The sequence below is a fragment of the Lemur catta genome, chromosome 6 (assembly GCF_020740605.2).
Source record: "Lemur catta isolate mLemCat1 chromosome 6, mLemCat1.pri, whole genome shotgun sequence".
NCBI lineage: Eukaryota > Metazoa > Chordata > Mammalia > Primates > Lemuridae > Lemur > Lemur catta.
In genome coordinates, this window is record NC_059133.1 from 92700896 (window position 1) to 92718167 (window position 17272).

Genomic DNA, 17272 nt, shown 5'->3' on the forward strand with positions numbered 1-17272 from the left:
TGAGCAATTTCCATATCATGCAATGATGGGTCAGCAGTAGTTCATCGGGCTGCAGGCAATTAGACTGTCAGAGACTCATCTCATTCCTAATATGACACTATGGGAAAGCCGCCGTAGATGTTCCAGGGGCAGGTAGTTCAACATCGTCATACGCAGGGTCCCCTTCTTGCCCCTGGGGCAGCCAGGGTTTATCTGCTCCATTCCCAGGGTCCGCTGCCCCTCTGAGGAACTGCACCAAAGATCCTGAAACGGTACAGAGACGTTGGTTAGAGAAGTGACAGAGGGAGAGGACAGAGCCCTGTGGTGCAGGCACAGTCAAGGAAGTGGGGAGGACAAAGCTTCCCCAGGGGCCACCAACGCTAAGGAAGCTCAGGCCACTTAACATTAATTACGGCAAGGAACACATCAGGGTGACCCCGTCAGGATCCAGTCCACGTGGGTCCCTGGGGCTTAGTCCCAGCTCATCGGGGACACTGGATCACAGGAGATCTGTGGCCGGTGCAGGTGCCCTGTGCTGACCTGTTTCCTGGCTCACACAATCAGCGAGGAGATGCAAAAGGAATCAGTAAGAATCCTAAGAGGGGATGTGAAAATTTCTCCTTTCACTCCGGACAGGTCTGAATTCACAGGAAGAAGAAAGCAGGATATGACATCTGGAGAAACGTGTTTCTCACTGACCATCCAATGGTGCACTTGGTGGCCTTGGTCTGTGTTCCCAAATGCCCACAGAACCATCACAGAATCCTCCCACAGTTGCCCTGTCCCCAGGAATGCCAGGGCTCCCAGATGGAGAAATACTCTGCTCTGAAGAATGAGCGTCTTCACTCGCCATTGCAATGTCTGGAGAAGCTTAGCCTTTAGCTGCCTACAAACTCGTAGTCTGCGTCCACCACCATGACTCTAGTTTTTAAGGCCACCATAGATCATAGACCTTGCACAGATCAGTGCTAACACCTAGTCACAGTACATCTTAAATTATCAAAATGTGTCACAAATTCCAATATTACAATCTTTAAAATAACTCTAACTGCCTTTCAAACATGAGTCAGCACAAACACGTTATCAGAACAGTTCTTCTATTTTTGGATTTGGTAAATATGCTCAATTAATCTGCAAGTGTCAAAGCAGGCACATTGAGGATGAAGCGACAGAGACACAGATACCAGGAAGGCAGAGGGATTCCCCTTCCCACAGAATCTGACAACATTAAAGAAAGGAATGTGGTCGAGGTGATGTTCTCAAACACAGGAGGTCATCCAATTTTTGAGTCTGCACAAACAATGAGCACTGAGAAACTCAAATTCACTCTGTCCTGGAGGGAGACAAAAGATCACTGCAGACCAACTCATGCCACTCACCTGCCTGAGAGGCCCTCGCCCCATGCTCCTCCTCCGGGGGCAGCTCCCCCCGACTCATCCGCGGGACGGGGGGCGTCTCCACACCTGGCGTCTCTGCAGCATCGTCATAGCCGTCACTGGGTGCATCAGCCGCCTGTCCCAGAGGGTCTGAGGGCAGACAGGGAGCAGGTGGAACCACAGTGAGTGGCTTGGCCTGGGCGACACCGACAATCCCTCTACCCAGAGACTCTGACGGTTCATCCATGGAGGCACCACTCACTCCCTGTGTTAACAGGCTTTTCAAGGCCAAGTGTTTCATAAACAGGAAAATAATCCAAATACCCTAATAGTTCTCAAGGAAAACAGTATATTTCAAAGAGACTCTCACGCCAGTGAGCATCACTAAATATTAATAAAACATTTAGTCAGATTACACATCCCAGGTATTATTTTTTTAAACGTGTGCCTGTTGTGACTGAATAAGACTGGCTCCAGGCAAAAGAACTGGGCCCAAACATGTGACCTCACACAGTCGCCAGAGAAGGGGGAGGCTGGACCCCAGCTGGAAGCAAGAACCCCCTCCAACCCCAGTCAGAGGAACACTGTCCCCTCAGGACCTCACCTCCATGAGGGAAATTCCTCCTGCCCCTGAACCCAGCCAGGGAAGAGCCAGCTCTACTACCCGGAGTGGATTTATAGTCACCGTTGTCCTCGGCGTCCCCTATGTAATATGGCAGTTTACTCGCTGAGTCTTCTGACAGGGACCCTAATGTGGAGAAAAACATCCAGAAACAAACAGAGCAATGCCTCCACCCCCGTTGGCCCGTGGAAAGGCAGAGAAGGAATCTGCGGCCCACGTGGCTCCTGGGGCGTGAGGGGAAGGCTCGGAGCTCTGGGGCTACCGAGAGGCCGAACCTGCGTCCTCCGGGGGCCTGGGGCAGAGGTGGGTCTGCGGGTGATGGCAAGACTTGGCTCACGGTGGCTGACAGCCAGGGGTCACGCACCTGGGCTGCCCAGCAGATCCTCCCTTGTCATCCCGAGGTAATCGATCTCCTGGTAAACAGGCTCAGCGAGAGCATCCTGGAAACTGGATAAGGCTGAGCAAAGCAGTGGCAGGTCAGAGATTGCAACCGGAGACCACCCTGGATTCAGCAGGCTAAGTCCTCACACTCCCCGAAGCTCGCACGTGGAGAGCCCCCAGGGCTGCCAGGACCCCTTAAAGGGCTCAGAGCCCCGGCAGCACGTCTGCACCTCATGGCCTTACCCAGCTTGCATGCACAGCTCAGCTCCTACTCTTTCTTGCCTCCCACAAGAGGCCATGACGTGTGAGTACTCAGACCCCAATCTTAAGAGCCTCCTAAGAGCCCTTGGTGTGTACTGTAAGGCAGATGGAGTTTGCCAACCAATGTGGTGAGAAGACACCTAGTCCAGCTTTCCTCTTTCCACACCTGGCCCCACTGCCTGCCTCCACACACATCCCGGGCCACGCACTTGTGCCCCAGGACGCACCTCTGCGCTCTGCTCTCCGTCTGTGCAGCTGAGTCCCCAGAATGACGAGCACCAGGAAGAGAAGGGCTCCCAGGATGAGGCAGAGGATCCCAGGCAGGGAGAAGACGCCAGGGACAGGAGCTGAGCCTGAACTGGCACCTGAGAAGATAAAAGGGTCATGAGCCTTTAGAGACAGTCATAAACCCACAGATCCCCCGTACACCGGCCATCTCCTGTGTCCTCCGGCCCATGAAGATGCCAGTTCAGACTCGATGCATCTGCCTGCACCCATGATGTGACCAGCCCAGGCCCTGCCCTGAGCTCTGTCAACTGTCTTCTGAATCAGGTTCTAAGGGGTTTCTATAAAGTGAATGCTGAGTAACCCGTGCAGCTTTCTGGCCGCTACAACTTAATGAAACTTTATGGCTGCTCACAGCACTCAGTCATCAGGGCTACTGTAATTTTGCACAAAGAAGGCAGATTCCATAGTGCAGGTCCCTGACAATCTGGGTGTCTCCTCTGTCGCATGGCCCAGAGCAGAAGAAACACTTACCTCCAGGGCTGGGGGGAACAGCTGTCCTTTCACCTGGAGAGAAGAGAAGGAGAACGAGGTCACTGTACTGGCTTGGCCCGGGAAAGTCATTGGGTCACCCCTACCATCACTGGCACATGGTTCTCTCCCAGGTGCCAGGAGATCAGACCTGAGTCTCCCCAGAGCCACAGCACAGGGCAGCAGCTCATCCTAGGAAGAGCTTTTGGATGTGCACGCACACCTGCATCATCCCAGCGCGTTCGTCCGGTCCTGCTGCTCACCTGAGCACCTGACTGCCGCGTCCTCCTCATGCTTGCAGTTGCTCCGCCCCCAGGGCTGCGCAGCACAGGCCCACAGGGAGGACTCCGTGCCCTTGCACTGTACGTCGTCCAGCCAGATGCTTCCATTTCCCGGGCCAAATGCAGCCTCGCCCAGGGCGTCCAGGGCGGAGCCACAGCCCAGCTGCCGACACACCACCTCGGCCTCTGCCAGGCTCCAGGAGTCGTCGCACACCGTGCCCCAGGAGCCTTCGTGCCAAACCTCCACTCGGCCTGAGCACACGCTGTCTCCTCCCCTGAGTCGGAGCTTCTCTTTGTCTGAAAAGGCGGCAAAACATCCTGTTACCCCCCTCACCCCTGGTGGGTGGGAAAGAGCCCCTGCGAGCCTGGAGGGGAGGTGGGGGGCTGATGTACCTGTGCAGGGGGCGGCAGCTGGGCAGCTCTCAGGTCCGGCTCCTGCAGAAGCAGACAATGGGGGCTCCGGATCAGGAGCAGCTGGGCGGCCCTGCCCCAGACAAGGTGCCTACTGTCCTTGGCGCAGTCCACGTACAGGTGACAAAGTGGACTTCATAATGAACCTTACAAGCTGAGTCACTGAGTCATATAGTCTCAGCATAGCATGTCCTTGTCACTGGCTGCAATTATTTTATCTGTTTACTTTTTTACCACTCTCCACATTCATGCATCACAGGGAGATACACACACACAGGCACACACATGAGTGAAAGCTCCACTAGAGGAAGGACCTCACCCATCTCATTCCTCCTGCTCCTGCTCTCAGGACAGCATCACCAACGAGTCTCTGTGGAGAGTCTTCTGTGACAACTATGATTAGGGCTTGATAAATACTTATCAAGTGAATGAATATATGAGTAAATTCCACTGAAAAATTCCATTAAACTCTTCTAATCGGTAAGATAATAAAGAAAATGTAAATTGATATTAATGGTTTGTGATAATATATAGTGGGTATTAAAAAAAATAAGTCCAAAATCACAGAAGTAATTTGTATTCAAGATTCCATTTACATAGTTTTTAATAGAAAATTATAAACTATTCAAAACTATTCTTATCTATTTTTCAGTATAACATGTGGGCTAGAAAAGGATATTACTACAGTAAGAGGAAGCATTGTTAAAATAGGATCTTTAAAAAAGAGAATAACTATAGAGCAAGATAGAGAAGTAGACAAATAACTACGAGACAGAAATGTCTGCATGAGACTCAAATAAATATACTGAGAAAAAATGCACCAGGAAGACACAGAGATAAACACGGGACCAAAAAATACATAAAATACTTGCAACCAAAATAACTTAAAGCCAAAGTACACATAAATACAAAACAATACACAGAATCCAGGAGTATACATGGTACTTGTCATAAAATATGTAGCAGATTCATGGATGGGACACAGTGAAAGGCAGAGAGGGGTGAGGAAAGGTGGGCTTCCCTATACCTCAATGCCTGCAGGGTTCTTTTACCAGACTGGTAGCACTGTGCATTCCCTGGGGGACCACCACATGGATGACATCCTTTTATGTTACTTCTACTTAGAGTGAACCAAACCTGCCCTTTGTAACCTCCATCCATCAGTCAGAACCCGGCCCCTGAAGCAGCTCATGGAGGACCTCCTCCCTCTCCCATGGCAAAGTCCTTCAAAGGCTGAAGTGAACAAGCTACATCACCCCTGACATTTCACTAAAATATGCCAATTACAGACTCACTGTGTCATGGTTTCCAGTTGTTTTTTTCCTTAGGACACATGCCACTAGACAATGACATGTGCCAACATCACTTCTAAAGGCAGTTCAACCAACCATACATGAACACATTAATCAACTTGGGAGGTAAAATAAATATATTTCCAGCACTGAATAGAGAATATATTATAGAAGAGAAAAACCACTAAAGTTGTGACCACTAAAGACTGTTGGAATAACCAGGCAGCAGGTGACCTTTCCTGGACTAAGGTAACAGTGAGATGGAAAGAGTGGGAGGATTAAAGATGTATCTGATGATAGAGGCACCAGAACCTGCTGTTGTGCTGAAAGTGAAGGGAAGGAAAATGGAGAAGTGAAGGTTGACTCCTATGTCCTGAGCTTACGTAACTGGGTCATGGCAGTGACACAAACTGAAATGGGGCATGTGGCAGGGAGGAAAAGTTAGGGGCAGGAATTAAATAAATGTATGGAATCAAACATTCCACTTTAGAAAGCTAAATCAGAGATGCCCATTGGACATTCAAGTAAGGATCTCTATTACGTATCCATAAAACATCTGAGTGTGAAGTTAAGGGCAGAAATCGACTGTGGAGGTATATATTTGAGAGCTGTCAGCCGACATTTAAGGCCGTGGACCTCAATGAGACCACCCAGGGAAGGCACACAGCTAAGGAAGAGTAGAGACTCTGACGCTCAGCCCAGGGAGTGTCTACAGTCTAGAGGTTGAGCTGAGAAGTTGCAAGGCAGAGAGACAGAATAAGAACAAGCAGTGAGGTAGGGTGACTGTCAGGAAAGAAAGAGAATTGAGAAAGAAAGACAAGTGAACTTGTTGAATGGTGCTGAGAGGTCAAGAGCAATGAAAAGAGAACTGGTTGGTATAGTTCATGACATTACCCATTCTGAGCAGTGGTAGCATCTAAAGCATAACTGGGATGAATTCAGAGCAACAAGAGATATGGGATATAGATGTGGAGACAGTGAGTATCTGACCATACTGTTGTAGATTTGGGTTGTGGAGGGAAGAGAGGAGATGGCGCAGTAGCTAATGGGGACGTGGGGTGGAGGAAGCAGGCTGGTTTGTTCATGTGTTTCCTAGATGGGAGACACTCGAGCCCATGTGCATGTTGAGGGGAATGAACCAGGATGGGCAGGGAGAAATTGATGTTGCAGAAGAAGACTGCACCTTTGAAACAGTGAAGTCTTTGACAAGGTCAGTAGGATCAGAATGTGTAGCCCAGGGAGAAGAGCTGGCATCACACAAGGACTGAGGCCACCAATCCAGAGGCCAGGTAGAGGGTGTGCCAAAAAACATGCAAAGGTGAAAGACAGACAAGGAAGCTCACAGCTGACAAATTTCCCAGTGAAGTGTGAGACTTGAGCATTTAAGAGAGGATGGTGCAGGTAAGAGCCATGTGGGGAGAACAGAGAATATGTAAAATATGATCTTAGAGAGAGGGCAAGCGCACATGCCAGACAGGCACACTAGAATTTGGGCAGTGTAGAGCCCGTTGGAGATTTGAGTCCTGGAATTCAGAAAGAGTCCAGCAATGTAACTGTGTACTATTCTGCACCCATTTTCACTAATGCAGCACAGGCAGGGAGCAGTTAGGTAGTTGACTTTATCCTTCCCAGTGCTTGTCAGGTGAGAGAGACAGTGGTGAGGGAGTGGAGTGCACTTAAAGGAGAAAGACTACAGTGTGAGTCATGTGCACAATCTGGACTAGAAATAATTACAACATGAGGAGAGTGGAAAACTATGAAAAACTGATGAGGGAAAAGATTGGGCATCTCCATGAAGATGGAAAGTACTGGAAGACGAGTGCTAAAGACATGTGTCATAAGAAGAAGAGGCAATAGAGAAAGGACCCATAAAATCAAGGCTCCAAGGTGCACAGTTGTTGATGGTCAGCAGTGTCTGCACAGGCAGACGGGACGGAAGGAAGGGACTTGGAAATGAGTTGCTCACTGAATGGGAGCCCAGGATGCTGTTGATAGGGAAATCAGTGTTTTCAGAGAAAGCAGCTTTTGATCGGAACATGAAAGCGAAGGGAACATGGCAAGTATAAATAAATTTGATGATGATGGACTCCACATTCCAGCAGGCACCATGGAACGTTCTGTGTGAGTGAGATCATGGGGAACAGTCGCACACAGCATTAAAGGATAAGGCTCTGAGGATGAAGGATCCACCAAGAAGACTGGGATTCTGAGATCAACTCAAGAACGAAGACATGAGCACACCAGGCCCCTGACCTCTCAGGCATTCCCATGATGTGGCCGACAAGAACATGAACAAACGTCCTTTCCAGGGCACTGTCACGGGGGCCTTGCCTGAGAGAGGCCTCTGGCTCTGGTCACCTTTCCAGGTAATCAGCTATTCCCTCCCCTGCCCTTTGTCTGCTCTGGCCATGACGAAACTTTCTCAATACCTCAAAGACACCATGATCCCCTCACCAACCTCAGTATTTACACCCCCAAAATCATCCCTCCAATTACTTCCCCTTAGCAAATTCCTACTTGTCCTCAGGTCTCAACCAAAATGCCATTGATTCTTTTGCTCCAAGTGCTCACTGCCAGTGTCTTCTACTTCTTCATGACACTTGAAATTTCTGCCTAATGAGTGTTTTCAGCTCGAGTGTAAGCTGCCTGAGGGCCGTGACTACATACCCTTCTCTTCTCTGTTCTCGTACCTGCAATATAATTCTCTGCCTACACGCACTCAATACTTTCTGCCAACACACTCAGACGTTCTGGGACTGGAACAGCCGCCGCGCAGAATGAAAGACCACGGGCTCAGAGAACAGAGCAGTCAGGACTCCAGCTCCCAGCCTGCCCCTTACTCACTTTAGGGCATAGGGCATATGACACGGCTGCTCTTAGCCTCAGTTTTCTTGTCTGCTTAAAGAGATCACAATAGTACCTACTAACAGTTTGCTGTGCGGATTAAGTCTCATCATATGTGAAAAAACCCAAAACTCAACATAACGATAGCACCTAGTAAGTGATTTATATAACTGAGTTCCTATCTCTTGCTCTCCTCACTCAGGAAATACAGAACAATGAACATGGCCTAAGATGACATGAGCAATTCCTTAGAAAGTTTATTAGAGTACTAGTTCATGCTCCCACATGTTCAATTCAATCTTCTGAGCATTTTTCACATAAACTGCTGTCAGCACGGGGTTACTTATTTTTGCCTTTGAAACTAGATTGGAAAATGTGGATTAAAAAATCTCCACCCAAAATTTATTTTGTAAATTTATCACAAACTCATCACTTAGATTTGAAAATACAAAATTTCACTAAGAACAACTACAGGGATAGGACAGACACACACAAATAGACAAAACGTCACCTGCACATGTGATGTAAGCTTCCTCCGTTGAAAAGCAAGATCTGTCTTTCCAGGGATCAGAAGGACACTGCCAGAGGGAGGTAGCAGTTTTCCGACACCGGATTCCATCCACCCACCGGGGTCTAGAACCTTCTCTGACAGCAACAGAAGAGTCGAGAGTCCCGCTGTCCCCACAGCCAAGCTGTCTGCAGATGATGGACAAGGTCGTGGCTTCCATGGGGCTGTGGCAGACACTGCCCCAGGTCCCGTTGTAGAAAACTTCCAGCCACCCAGCACACATCTGGTCCCCGCTCACCATCCTGAGGGCCAGGAACTCTGCAATCAGAAGGAGGAAAGAGGGCACGGTAAGCATTGCACTCTTGGTGCTGGGGGTTTTGTTTTTCTTCCTTCCTGTCTCAAAGGTGGTGAACACTCATCGCTGACTCTGCTGAGGAAGTGCTGCTATGTGGAACATGAAAATTTTTCTCCCTTGTCTGATTTTGCCAATTTGTGCCTGTCTTTCTATTTCTACAATGATGTAGTGAAATATAAACAGACCTGGGCACTCTGCGGGGAGGAAAGCTGGATCCTGTCTACTGACTACACTCCTGGCAGACTCTATGAAAGGGAGTTTGGATAAGGGGTGGCAGGCACAATAATGGAGCCACGGATATGTTCACTCCTAACCCTTCAACCCGTGCATGTGTTACCTTACATGGCAAGGGGACGCTGCAGCCATTACTAAGACAAGGACCTTGGGACGGTGAGATCATTCAGGGCTATCCTGGATTAACCCGCCCAAGCTAATCCCATCCTTGGACCTGCTATCGTTAAAAGCAGATAACCTTTTCTGGCCTTGGTCAGAGGGTGATGACACTATGTAAGAACGGTCAGAGAGGTGCAGTGCTGTCGGCTGGACAAGGAAGAGGGCTATGAGTCACGGAATGCAGGCGACTTATGCAAGCTGGAAAAGGCAACACCAGGAATTCTTCCCCAGAGCCTCAGAGGAATGCAGCCCTGCTCACACCTTGATTGTGGCCCCGCGAGACCCGTGTCAGACTATGGCCTCTAGAACTGTAATATAATGAAGTCATGTTGTTTTAAGCCACTAATTTTGTGGCAATTTGTTATGATACAGCAGCCATAGGAAAGGAATACAGCGGGCCTCAAGATTTTGCTACCATAGGTAACTGAAGAGTGATCCCAGCTTTCAAATGGAAACTCCGTAGCAAATGACCGTGTCAGGAAGTATCGCTGAGAAGGAAGGACCAGAACCTCAGCTGCTGGGAGGAAATGAAAGCCCCTAATCTGCACATCTGCTGGAAAGACAGGCGCTATGGAAGCAGCCTCCTTCCCTCTGGCCCTTTCAGCAGCTCCGGGTCTTCCCCAGGGCTCAGACGCCACCCTGGAGAGCGCCCCCACCTCCCTCAGCCTGTGGACAATGTGCCCCCCAGACCTGAGCAGGTGACCCCTGCGTCCTCCTTGTGCCTGCAGTCGTGCTGTCCCCAGCCCCGGGAAGGGCACTTCCACAAGTGGGACTCCTTTCCTGTGCAGTTCAGGTCGTCCAGCCAGATGGGCCCTGAGCCCTCCCCAAAGTGAGCAGAGCCCAGGGCTTTCAGGGCCTGTCCACAGCCCAGCTGTCTGCACACCACGTGGGCGTCGCTCAGGTCCCAGCTGTCATCACAGATGGTGCCCCAGGAGCCCTCATGGTAGATCTCCACTCTCCCGGCACAGCGGCTGCCCCCGTCCACCAGGCGGAGCTGTCGGCTCTCTGAGGAGAGACAGAGCCATGTCAGTGGGGCGTTTGTACAGGAAGTAAGAAGGGTTTCTGGGCCTGTGGGGCCTCTCACCTGAGCAGTTGGCAGCACTGTCCTCCGAGGCTGCAGGGGCTGCTGGGTCAGACAGGGAGTCACTGCACTGGGGCAGCAGCTGGGTCTGGTGTCCTACAGAGAGGGTTAGAGAGCAGGAAAGGGAACTCAACGGGAAATACTCTAGTGATGGGATCTGAGATGAAAACTGTTACATAGGAATAATGACCATATCTTCACGGTTAACTTTCTGTATGAAGATTTCTGCTTCTGACAATGTCAAATTTTCTCTTCTAAGTCAATCACTAGGAATGACTTTAGAAAGGCAGAAATGTATCAACACTATTTGAAAACACTGTGAAACTCCCAGGCTGTAAGAATTTTTGAAGCCAAGCTCCCAGAGAGAAATAAAGGACTGGATGAGCACTTTCCCTTGAAGCATTTGCCAATTCAAAGGTGATAGCTGAGATTCTGAAAAGCCCAGCAGAAGTTTTGCCAGATTCACAGAGCGGGGGGAACAACATCATATTAAATAATTCAGGGTCTGCTGAGGAGGAGCAGCCCTGTTAAGCAACCAGAAAACTTGCACTATAGAAGGAAGTGGGAACTAGAAGTAGACTGTTCCCTACAGGGATGGCTGCTCAACTGCTGATGACCTCACTTCCTTTAAATAAGGTGTTCTGCCCCTAAATCAGGAGCTTGGATGAAGCAAAATACAATCCTTTTGGAAGGATTTCTATAACTTTTCATCTATAATATCTGTCAATCAGAAAAATTCAGGTATATCTAAAAAAGTGAAACTCACAGAAGTAGAGAAGAATGTTGGTTACCAAATGCTGGTGGGTGTGGTGGGGAGAGACCGGGAAAGGGAGATGTTGGTCAAAGGGTGCAACGTTTCAGTTAGACAGGAGGAATAAGTTCTAGTGATCTGAACAGCATGGTGACTATACTTATTTATAATGCATTATATACTTCAAAATTGCTAAAAGAATAAGTCTTAAATGTTCTCACCACAAAAAAACAAAAATAAGTAGGCCATGTAATGGATATGTTAATTACTCAATTTAGTCATTTCACAATGTACAAGGGCTATCCAGAAAGTATTGACCATTGTTAATACTATTTTTCATATTACATGGCTGGATACTTTCAGGACAGGCATATATATATATATACATATATATATGTACATATGTATGTATATATATATGTACATATTATGTGTGTATATCTCTCTCAAAATATCACATTATATTCCACATATAAATATAATCATTTGTCAATTAAAATTTTAAAAAACAAAGAGACCTGGTATATGCTTTTTAATTATAATAACTTTTATCTACAAACTAAAAAAAAAAAATACTTGGATGTATAAAGCCACAATGACAATGCTAAAAGTAGAAGCTAGAAAATCCGAAAGCACAGTGGGAGATATTTAATACACCTGTGATAGTTTTTTAACATATCCACAAAATCTTTGACACTGCATCCATTGAGAGATGGAGTCTATGCCTCCTTCCCTTAAATCTGGGCTAATCTTGGTGAGTTGCTTGTAAGAAGTAAAATGTACTGAAGGTAACACTGCTTGGCTTAGGAGACTAGGTCAGAAAAGCCTTGCAGCCTCCCCTGATTGACTTAGCACGTTTGCTTTAGGGGAGGTCTACTCTGTTGAGACGTGGTGCTGGAGACGCCACATGCAGGGGGTCTGGCTAGCTGCCTCAGCCGAACTTCCAGCTGCCAGCCATGCAAGTGAGACATCTTGCATTCCTGGTTCAGTCAATGCTTCAGACTTGACTGCAGCGCCAGGTGATAATCTGACCACAACATCATGAGAGACCCCAGGGCAGAAACGCCATTCCCAAGTTCCTAAGCCAGGAAATCATTAGAAAAATGAAACATCATTTTTTGTTGTTTTCAACTGCTAAATTTTTTTGCAGGTTTTGTTATGTAGTAATAGTAACCAGGACACTTACACTTACTATATTACTAAGTATTTACTACAGACAAATGAAAATATTTCTCTTTAAAAGGACTTATGCATGCATGTTTACAGCCTCTTTTTTTTAATGCAGGATATTATGGGGGTACAAACATTTTGGTTACATGAAATGCATTTGCCTCACTCAGCCAGGGCCACAAGTGTGTCCTTCCCCCATACAGTGTGCCTCCTCTCCATTACCTGTGGGTTTACCCACCCTACCCACTCTACCCCCCCACCACCCCCCCCCACATGACCAGCACCCAATGAGTATTACTACCATGTGAGCACCTTAGTGTTGATCAGTTAGTACCAGTTTGATGGCAAGTAGATGTGGTGCTTGTTTTTCCATTCTTGTGATACGTCACTTCAAAGGATGGGCTCAAGCTCTATCCAGGATAATATAAGAGGTGCTAGATCACCATTGTTTTTTGTAATTAAGTAGTATTCCATGGTATACATATACCACATTTTATTAACCCACTCATGTATTGATGAGCATTTGGATTGTTTCCACATCTTTGCAATTGTAAATTGCACTACTATAAACATTCAAGTGCAGATGTCTTCATTATAGAATGTCTTTTTTTCCTTTGGATAGATGCCTAGTATTGGGATTGCTGGATCAAATGGTATTTCTATTTTTAGCTCTTTGAGGTATCTCCAAATTACTTTCCACAATGAGAGAAAATACTTGCTTTCTACATATCCAATAAAGGTCTGATAACAAGAATCTATACAGAACTTAATAAAATCAACAAGAAAAAATCAAACAACCCCATAAATAAATGGGCAAAGGACATGAACAGAAACTTTTCAAAAGAAGACAAAATAATGGCCAGAAAACATATAAAAAAGTGTTCAGGCCGAGTGTGGTGGCTCACGCCTGTAATCCTAGCACTCTGGGAGGCCGAGGCGGGTGGATCACTCGAGGTCAGGAGTTCGAGACCAGCCTGAGCAAGAGCAAGACCCCATCTCTACTAAAAATAGAAAGAAATTATCTGGCCAGCTAAAAATATATATAGAAAAAATTAGCCGGGCATGGTGGCGCATGCCTGTAGCCCCAGCTACTTGGGAGGCTGAGGCAGGAGGATTGCTTAAGCCCAGGAGTTTGAGGTTGCTGTGAGCTAGGCTGACGCCCTGGCACTCACTCTAGCCAGAAAACAGAGCGAGACTCTGTCTCAAAAAAAAAAAAAAAATAGTGTTCAACATCTCTAATCATTAGGGAAATGCAAATCAAAACTACAATGAGATATCACCTAACTCCAGTGTGAATGGCCTCTATCAAAAAGTCCCAAAATAACAAATGCTGGCGTGGATGTGGGGAGATTGGAACACTCTTACACTGCTGGTGGGACTGCAAATTAGCACAGCCTCTTTTTCCACAGTCAACCAAAACTGGGATACCTCCTGCCATTGCTGTCATTGCTTTTGGGACAAAAGCTGGAAGGGCCTCAGGGAGGCTATTAGCCGAAACCTGAAGAGCTCCACTAACACTAATGCTGTTAGTAAGGACTTAAAGGAGGTGAGAAAAATGTGATAGAAAGCTGGAGGGAAAATGAACAGTGATCTGTGTTATGTAAAATAAAACAGTTGCTTTAAGTGGGTAGATTTTGAAGAAACTTATTATGCAGCAATATACAAACAACACCTTCTATCAGTGACAGTAACTGATAGTATAAACCAGCAGAACAAGTCAGTAAATATTTAGAATACAGTCTTGCACCACATAATGACGTTTCAGTCAACAACAGACCACATATACAATGGTGGTCCCATAAGATCATGATAACATATTTTTACTGTACCTTTTCTATGTGTAGATATGTTTAGATACACAAATACTCACCACTGTGTTACACTTGCCTACAGTATTCAGTACAGTAACATGCTGTACAGGTTTGTGGCCTAAGAACAATAGGCTATACCATATAGCCCAGGTGTGTGATAGGCTATACCATCTAGGTGTGTGTAAGTACGCTCTATGATGTCAGCACAACAAAATCACCTGACGACACATTTCTCAGAAAGTACCCATGGCATTAAGTGGTGAATGATTGAATGACATAATTGAACAAATATATACCTCAAAACTGCAGAATACACAATATTCTCAAGGGCATACAGGCCATTTACCAAGATTAATCATATGTTACACAAAAAAATTTTGAAAGGTCTGAAATTATTAAAAATGTGTTTATGACCCCAGTAAAATTATTCTGGAAATAAACAAGCAAACAAAAGACAAATAGTAAAATCAACTATAATGAGGTATAGTTATCATGCAATAAAACACAGTTGCCCCTTGTACAACACAGGTTGGAACTACACAGGTCTACTAATACATGGATTTTCTTCAGCCTCTACCACCTCTGAGACAGCAAGACCAACAACCCTTCCAACTTCCTCCTCCTCCTCAGCCTACTCAACATGAAGACAAGGACAAAGACCTTTATGATGATCCACTTCCACTTAATGAATAGCAAATATATTTTCTCTTCCTTATGACATTCTTAGTAACATTTTCTTTTCTCTAGCTTACTTTATTGTAAGAATACAGTATATAATACATACAACACACAAAATAGGGAAAAGGGGCAGAGCAAGAGGGCTAAATAGAAACCTCCAGCAATCGTCCCTCTGTATAAACACTAAATTCAACAACTATCCACGCAAGCAGGCAACTTCAGAAGAACCAAAAATCGGCTGAGTGATCATACCGCCTTGTTTTAACATTATATCAAGAAAACAGGCCCTGAAGAGGGCAGAAAGATGATCTTGCATTGCCTACACCCCCTCCCCCATCCCCTGGCAGTGGCCCAGTAGAGAGAGAATCTGTGTGCCTGGGGGAGGGACAGCTAAGTGATTATGGGACTTTGCATTGAAACTCAGGGCTGCCCTGGCACAGGGGAACACAGCACAGGGCGGAATTCTGCCAGTGCCCATGGAAAGAGCATTTAGACCAGTCTGGCCAGAGGGAAATCCTTCACCCCAAACCCAAGTTCCCACTAACCCCACCACCATTTGACAAAAAGCAATCTGAGGCCTGGACTAAATTTGTAAGGCAGTTGGACAACAAAGACTGCAGTCCTCAGGCAATTGGTGCTGCTGTCCTGGCTCAGAGTCAGTGGACTTGGGGTACACATGACCCAGAGAGACACCAGCAGCTGCAACCAAACCAGTGCCTGTGTCACCCCTCCCCAAACTATAGGCAGCATAGCTCAGGGACAGTCTTCCTCCACTTGGGGAAAGGAAAGGGAAGAGCTCAGAGAACTTTGTTTTGCAACTTGGGTTCCAGCTCAGCCACAGTAAAATAAAGTACCAAGCAGACTCCTGAAGCCCAAGTCCAGGCCTTAGCTCCTGGATGGCATTTCTGGACCCACCCTGGACTAGAAGGAAACATGCTTCCCTGAAGGGAAGGACCCATCCTGGCAGGATTTACCACCTGCTACCTAAAGAGCCCTTGGGCTTTGAATAAACATCAGAGGTATCCAGGCAACAGTCACCACTGGCTTTGAGTGACACTGGACTGGCTTCAGGTGTGACTTGGCAGGAGGGAGTGCCCAGGTCACTCCTCCCCCAATTCTAGCAGCCCAGCACAGAAAGTGAGGGAAGAGAGTGAGAGACTTTACCTGGTAATCCATGGAATTCTCCCATATCTTACCCAAGTCCACAAGGTGGTATCACCAGGAGTCTGCAAGAGTCACAGAATTACTGGGCTTGGGGCACCACCAGTACTGATATGGCTGCAGTGACCAAAGACTTAATTCCCTTAATTCACAACACTCAATTCCCTTTGAATATCTGGAAAGCCTTCTGAAGAAGAACAAGTTCAAACAAGTCCAGACTGTGAAGATTGAAATAAATACCTAACTCTTCCATGCCCAGACATTGACAGGCATCCACAAGAATCAAGAACATCCAGGAAAACATGATCTCACCAAATGAACCAAATAAGGTATTAATGCCAGCAACTGATCCCAGAGTGATAGAGATCAGTGAACTTTCAGACAAAGAATTCAAAATAGTTGTTCTGAAGAAGCTCAATGAACTTCAAGACAACACAGAGAAGGAATTCAGAAGCCTATCAAATAAATTTAACAAAGAGATTGAAATAATTTAAAAAAGCAGAAATTTTAGAACTTAACAATTCAATTGACAAACTGAGAAATGTATGAGTCTCTCAAAAGCAGAATTGACCAAGTACAAGAAAGACTTAATGAGCCTGAAGACAGGCTACTTAAAAATACATAATCAGAAGAGAAAAAAGAGAAAAAGAATAAATAAGAATAAAGCATGGCTACAAGATCTAGAAAACAGCCTTAAAAGAGCAATTCTAAGAGTTATTGGCCTTAAAGAGGAGGTAGAGAGAGACATTGGGGTAGAAAGTTTATTCAAAGAAATAATAATGCAAACTTTCCAAATCTAGAGAAAGATAACAATATTCAGGTACAAGAAGGTCATAGAACACCAAGCAGATTTAACCCAAACAAGGCTATCTCAAGTGATTTAATAATCAAGCTCCCAAAAGTCATGGATAAAGGAAAGATTCTAAGGGAAGCAAAAAAAAAAAGAAAAAAAAATAACAAGTAAAGGAGCTCCAATACATCTGTCAGAATACTTCTCAGTGGAAACCTTACAGGCAAGGAGAAAGTGGCGTAATACATTCAAAGTGCTGAAGGAAAAAAAACTTAATACTAGAATATTATATTCTGCAAAAATATCCTTCAAACATGAAGGAAAAATAATGACTTTCTCAGACAAACAAAAGCTCAGGGATTTCATCAATA

General features: G+C 46.2%; 1 protein-coding gene across 1 annotated transcript in view; it reads right to left on the reverse strand.

The window, feature by feature from the left end:
* The window catches only part of LOC123640616 (antigen WC1.1-like), a 44004-nt gene continuing 26732 nt past the window's right edge, over positions 1-17272 (reverse strand). Inside the window, exons 5-14 of the mRNA XM_045555207.1 lie at positions 10544-10636; positions 8715-9029; positions 4050-4091; positions 3639-3953; positions 3379-3411; positions 2847-2984; positions 2342-2434; positions 2017-2103; positions 1359-1505; positions 1-243 (exon numbers count right to left, since the gene is read on the reverse strand). Of these exons, the coding sequence (XP_045411163.1) occupies positions 98-243; positions 1359-1505; positions 2017-2103; positions 2342-2434; positions 2847-2984; positions 3379-3411; positions 3639-3953; positions 4050-4091; positions 8715-9029; positions 10544-10636 (1409 nt within the window). The 3' untranslated portion in view covers positions 1-97. The remainder of the gene's footprint in view (positions 244-1358; positions 1506-2016; positions 2104-2341; positions 2435-2846; positions 2985-3378; positions 3412-3638; positions 3954-4049; positions 4092-8714; positions 9030-10543; positions 10637-17272) is intronic.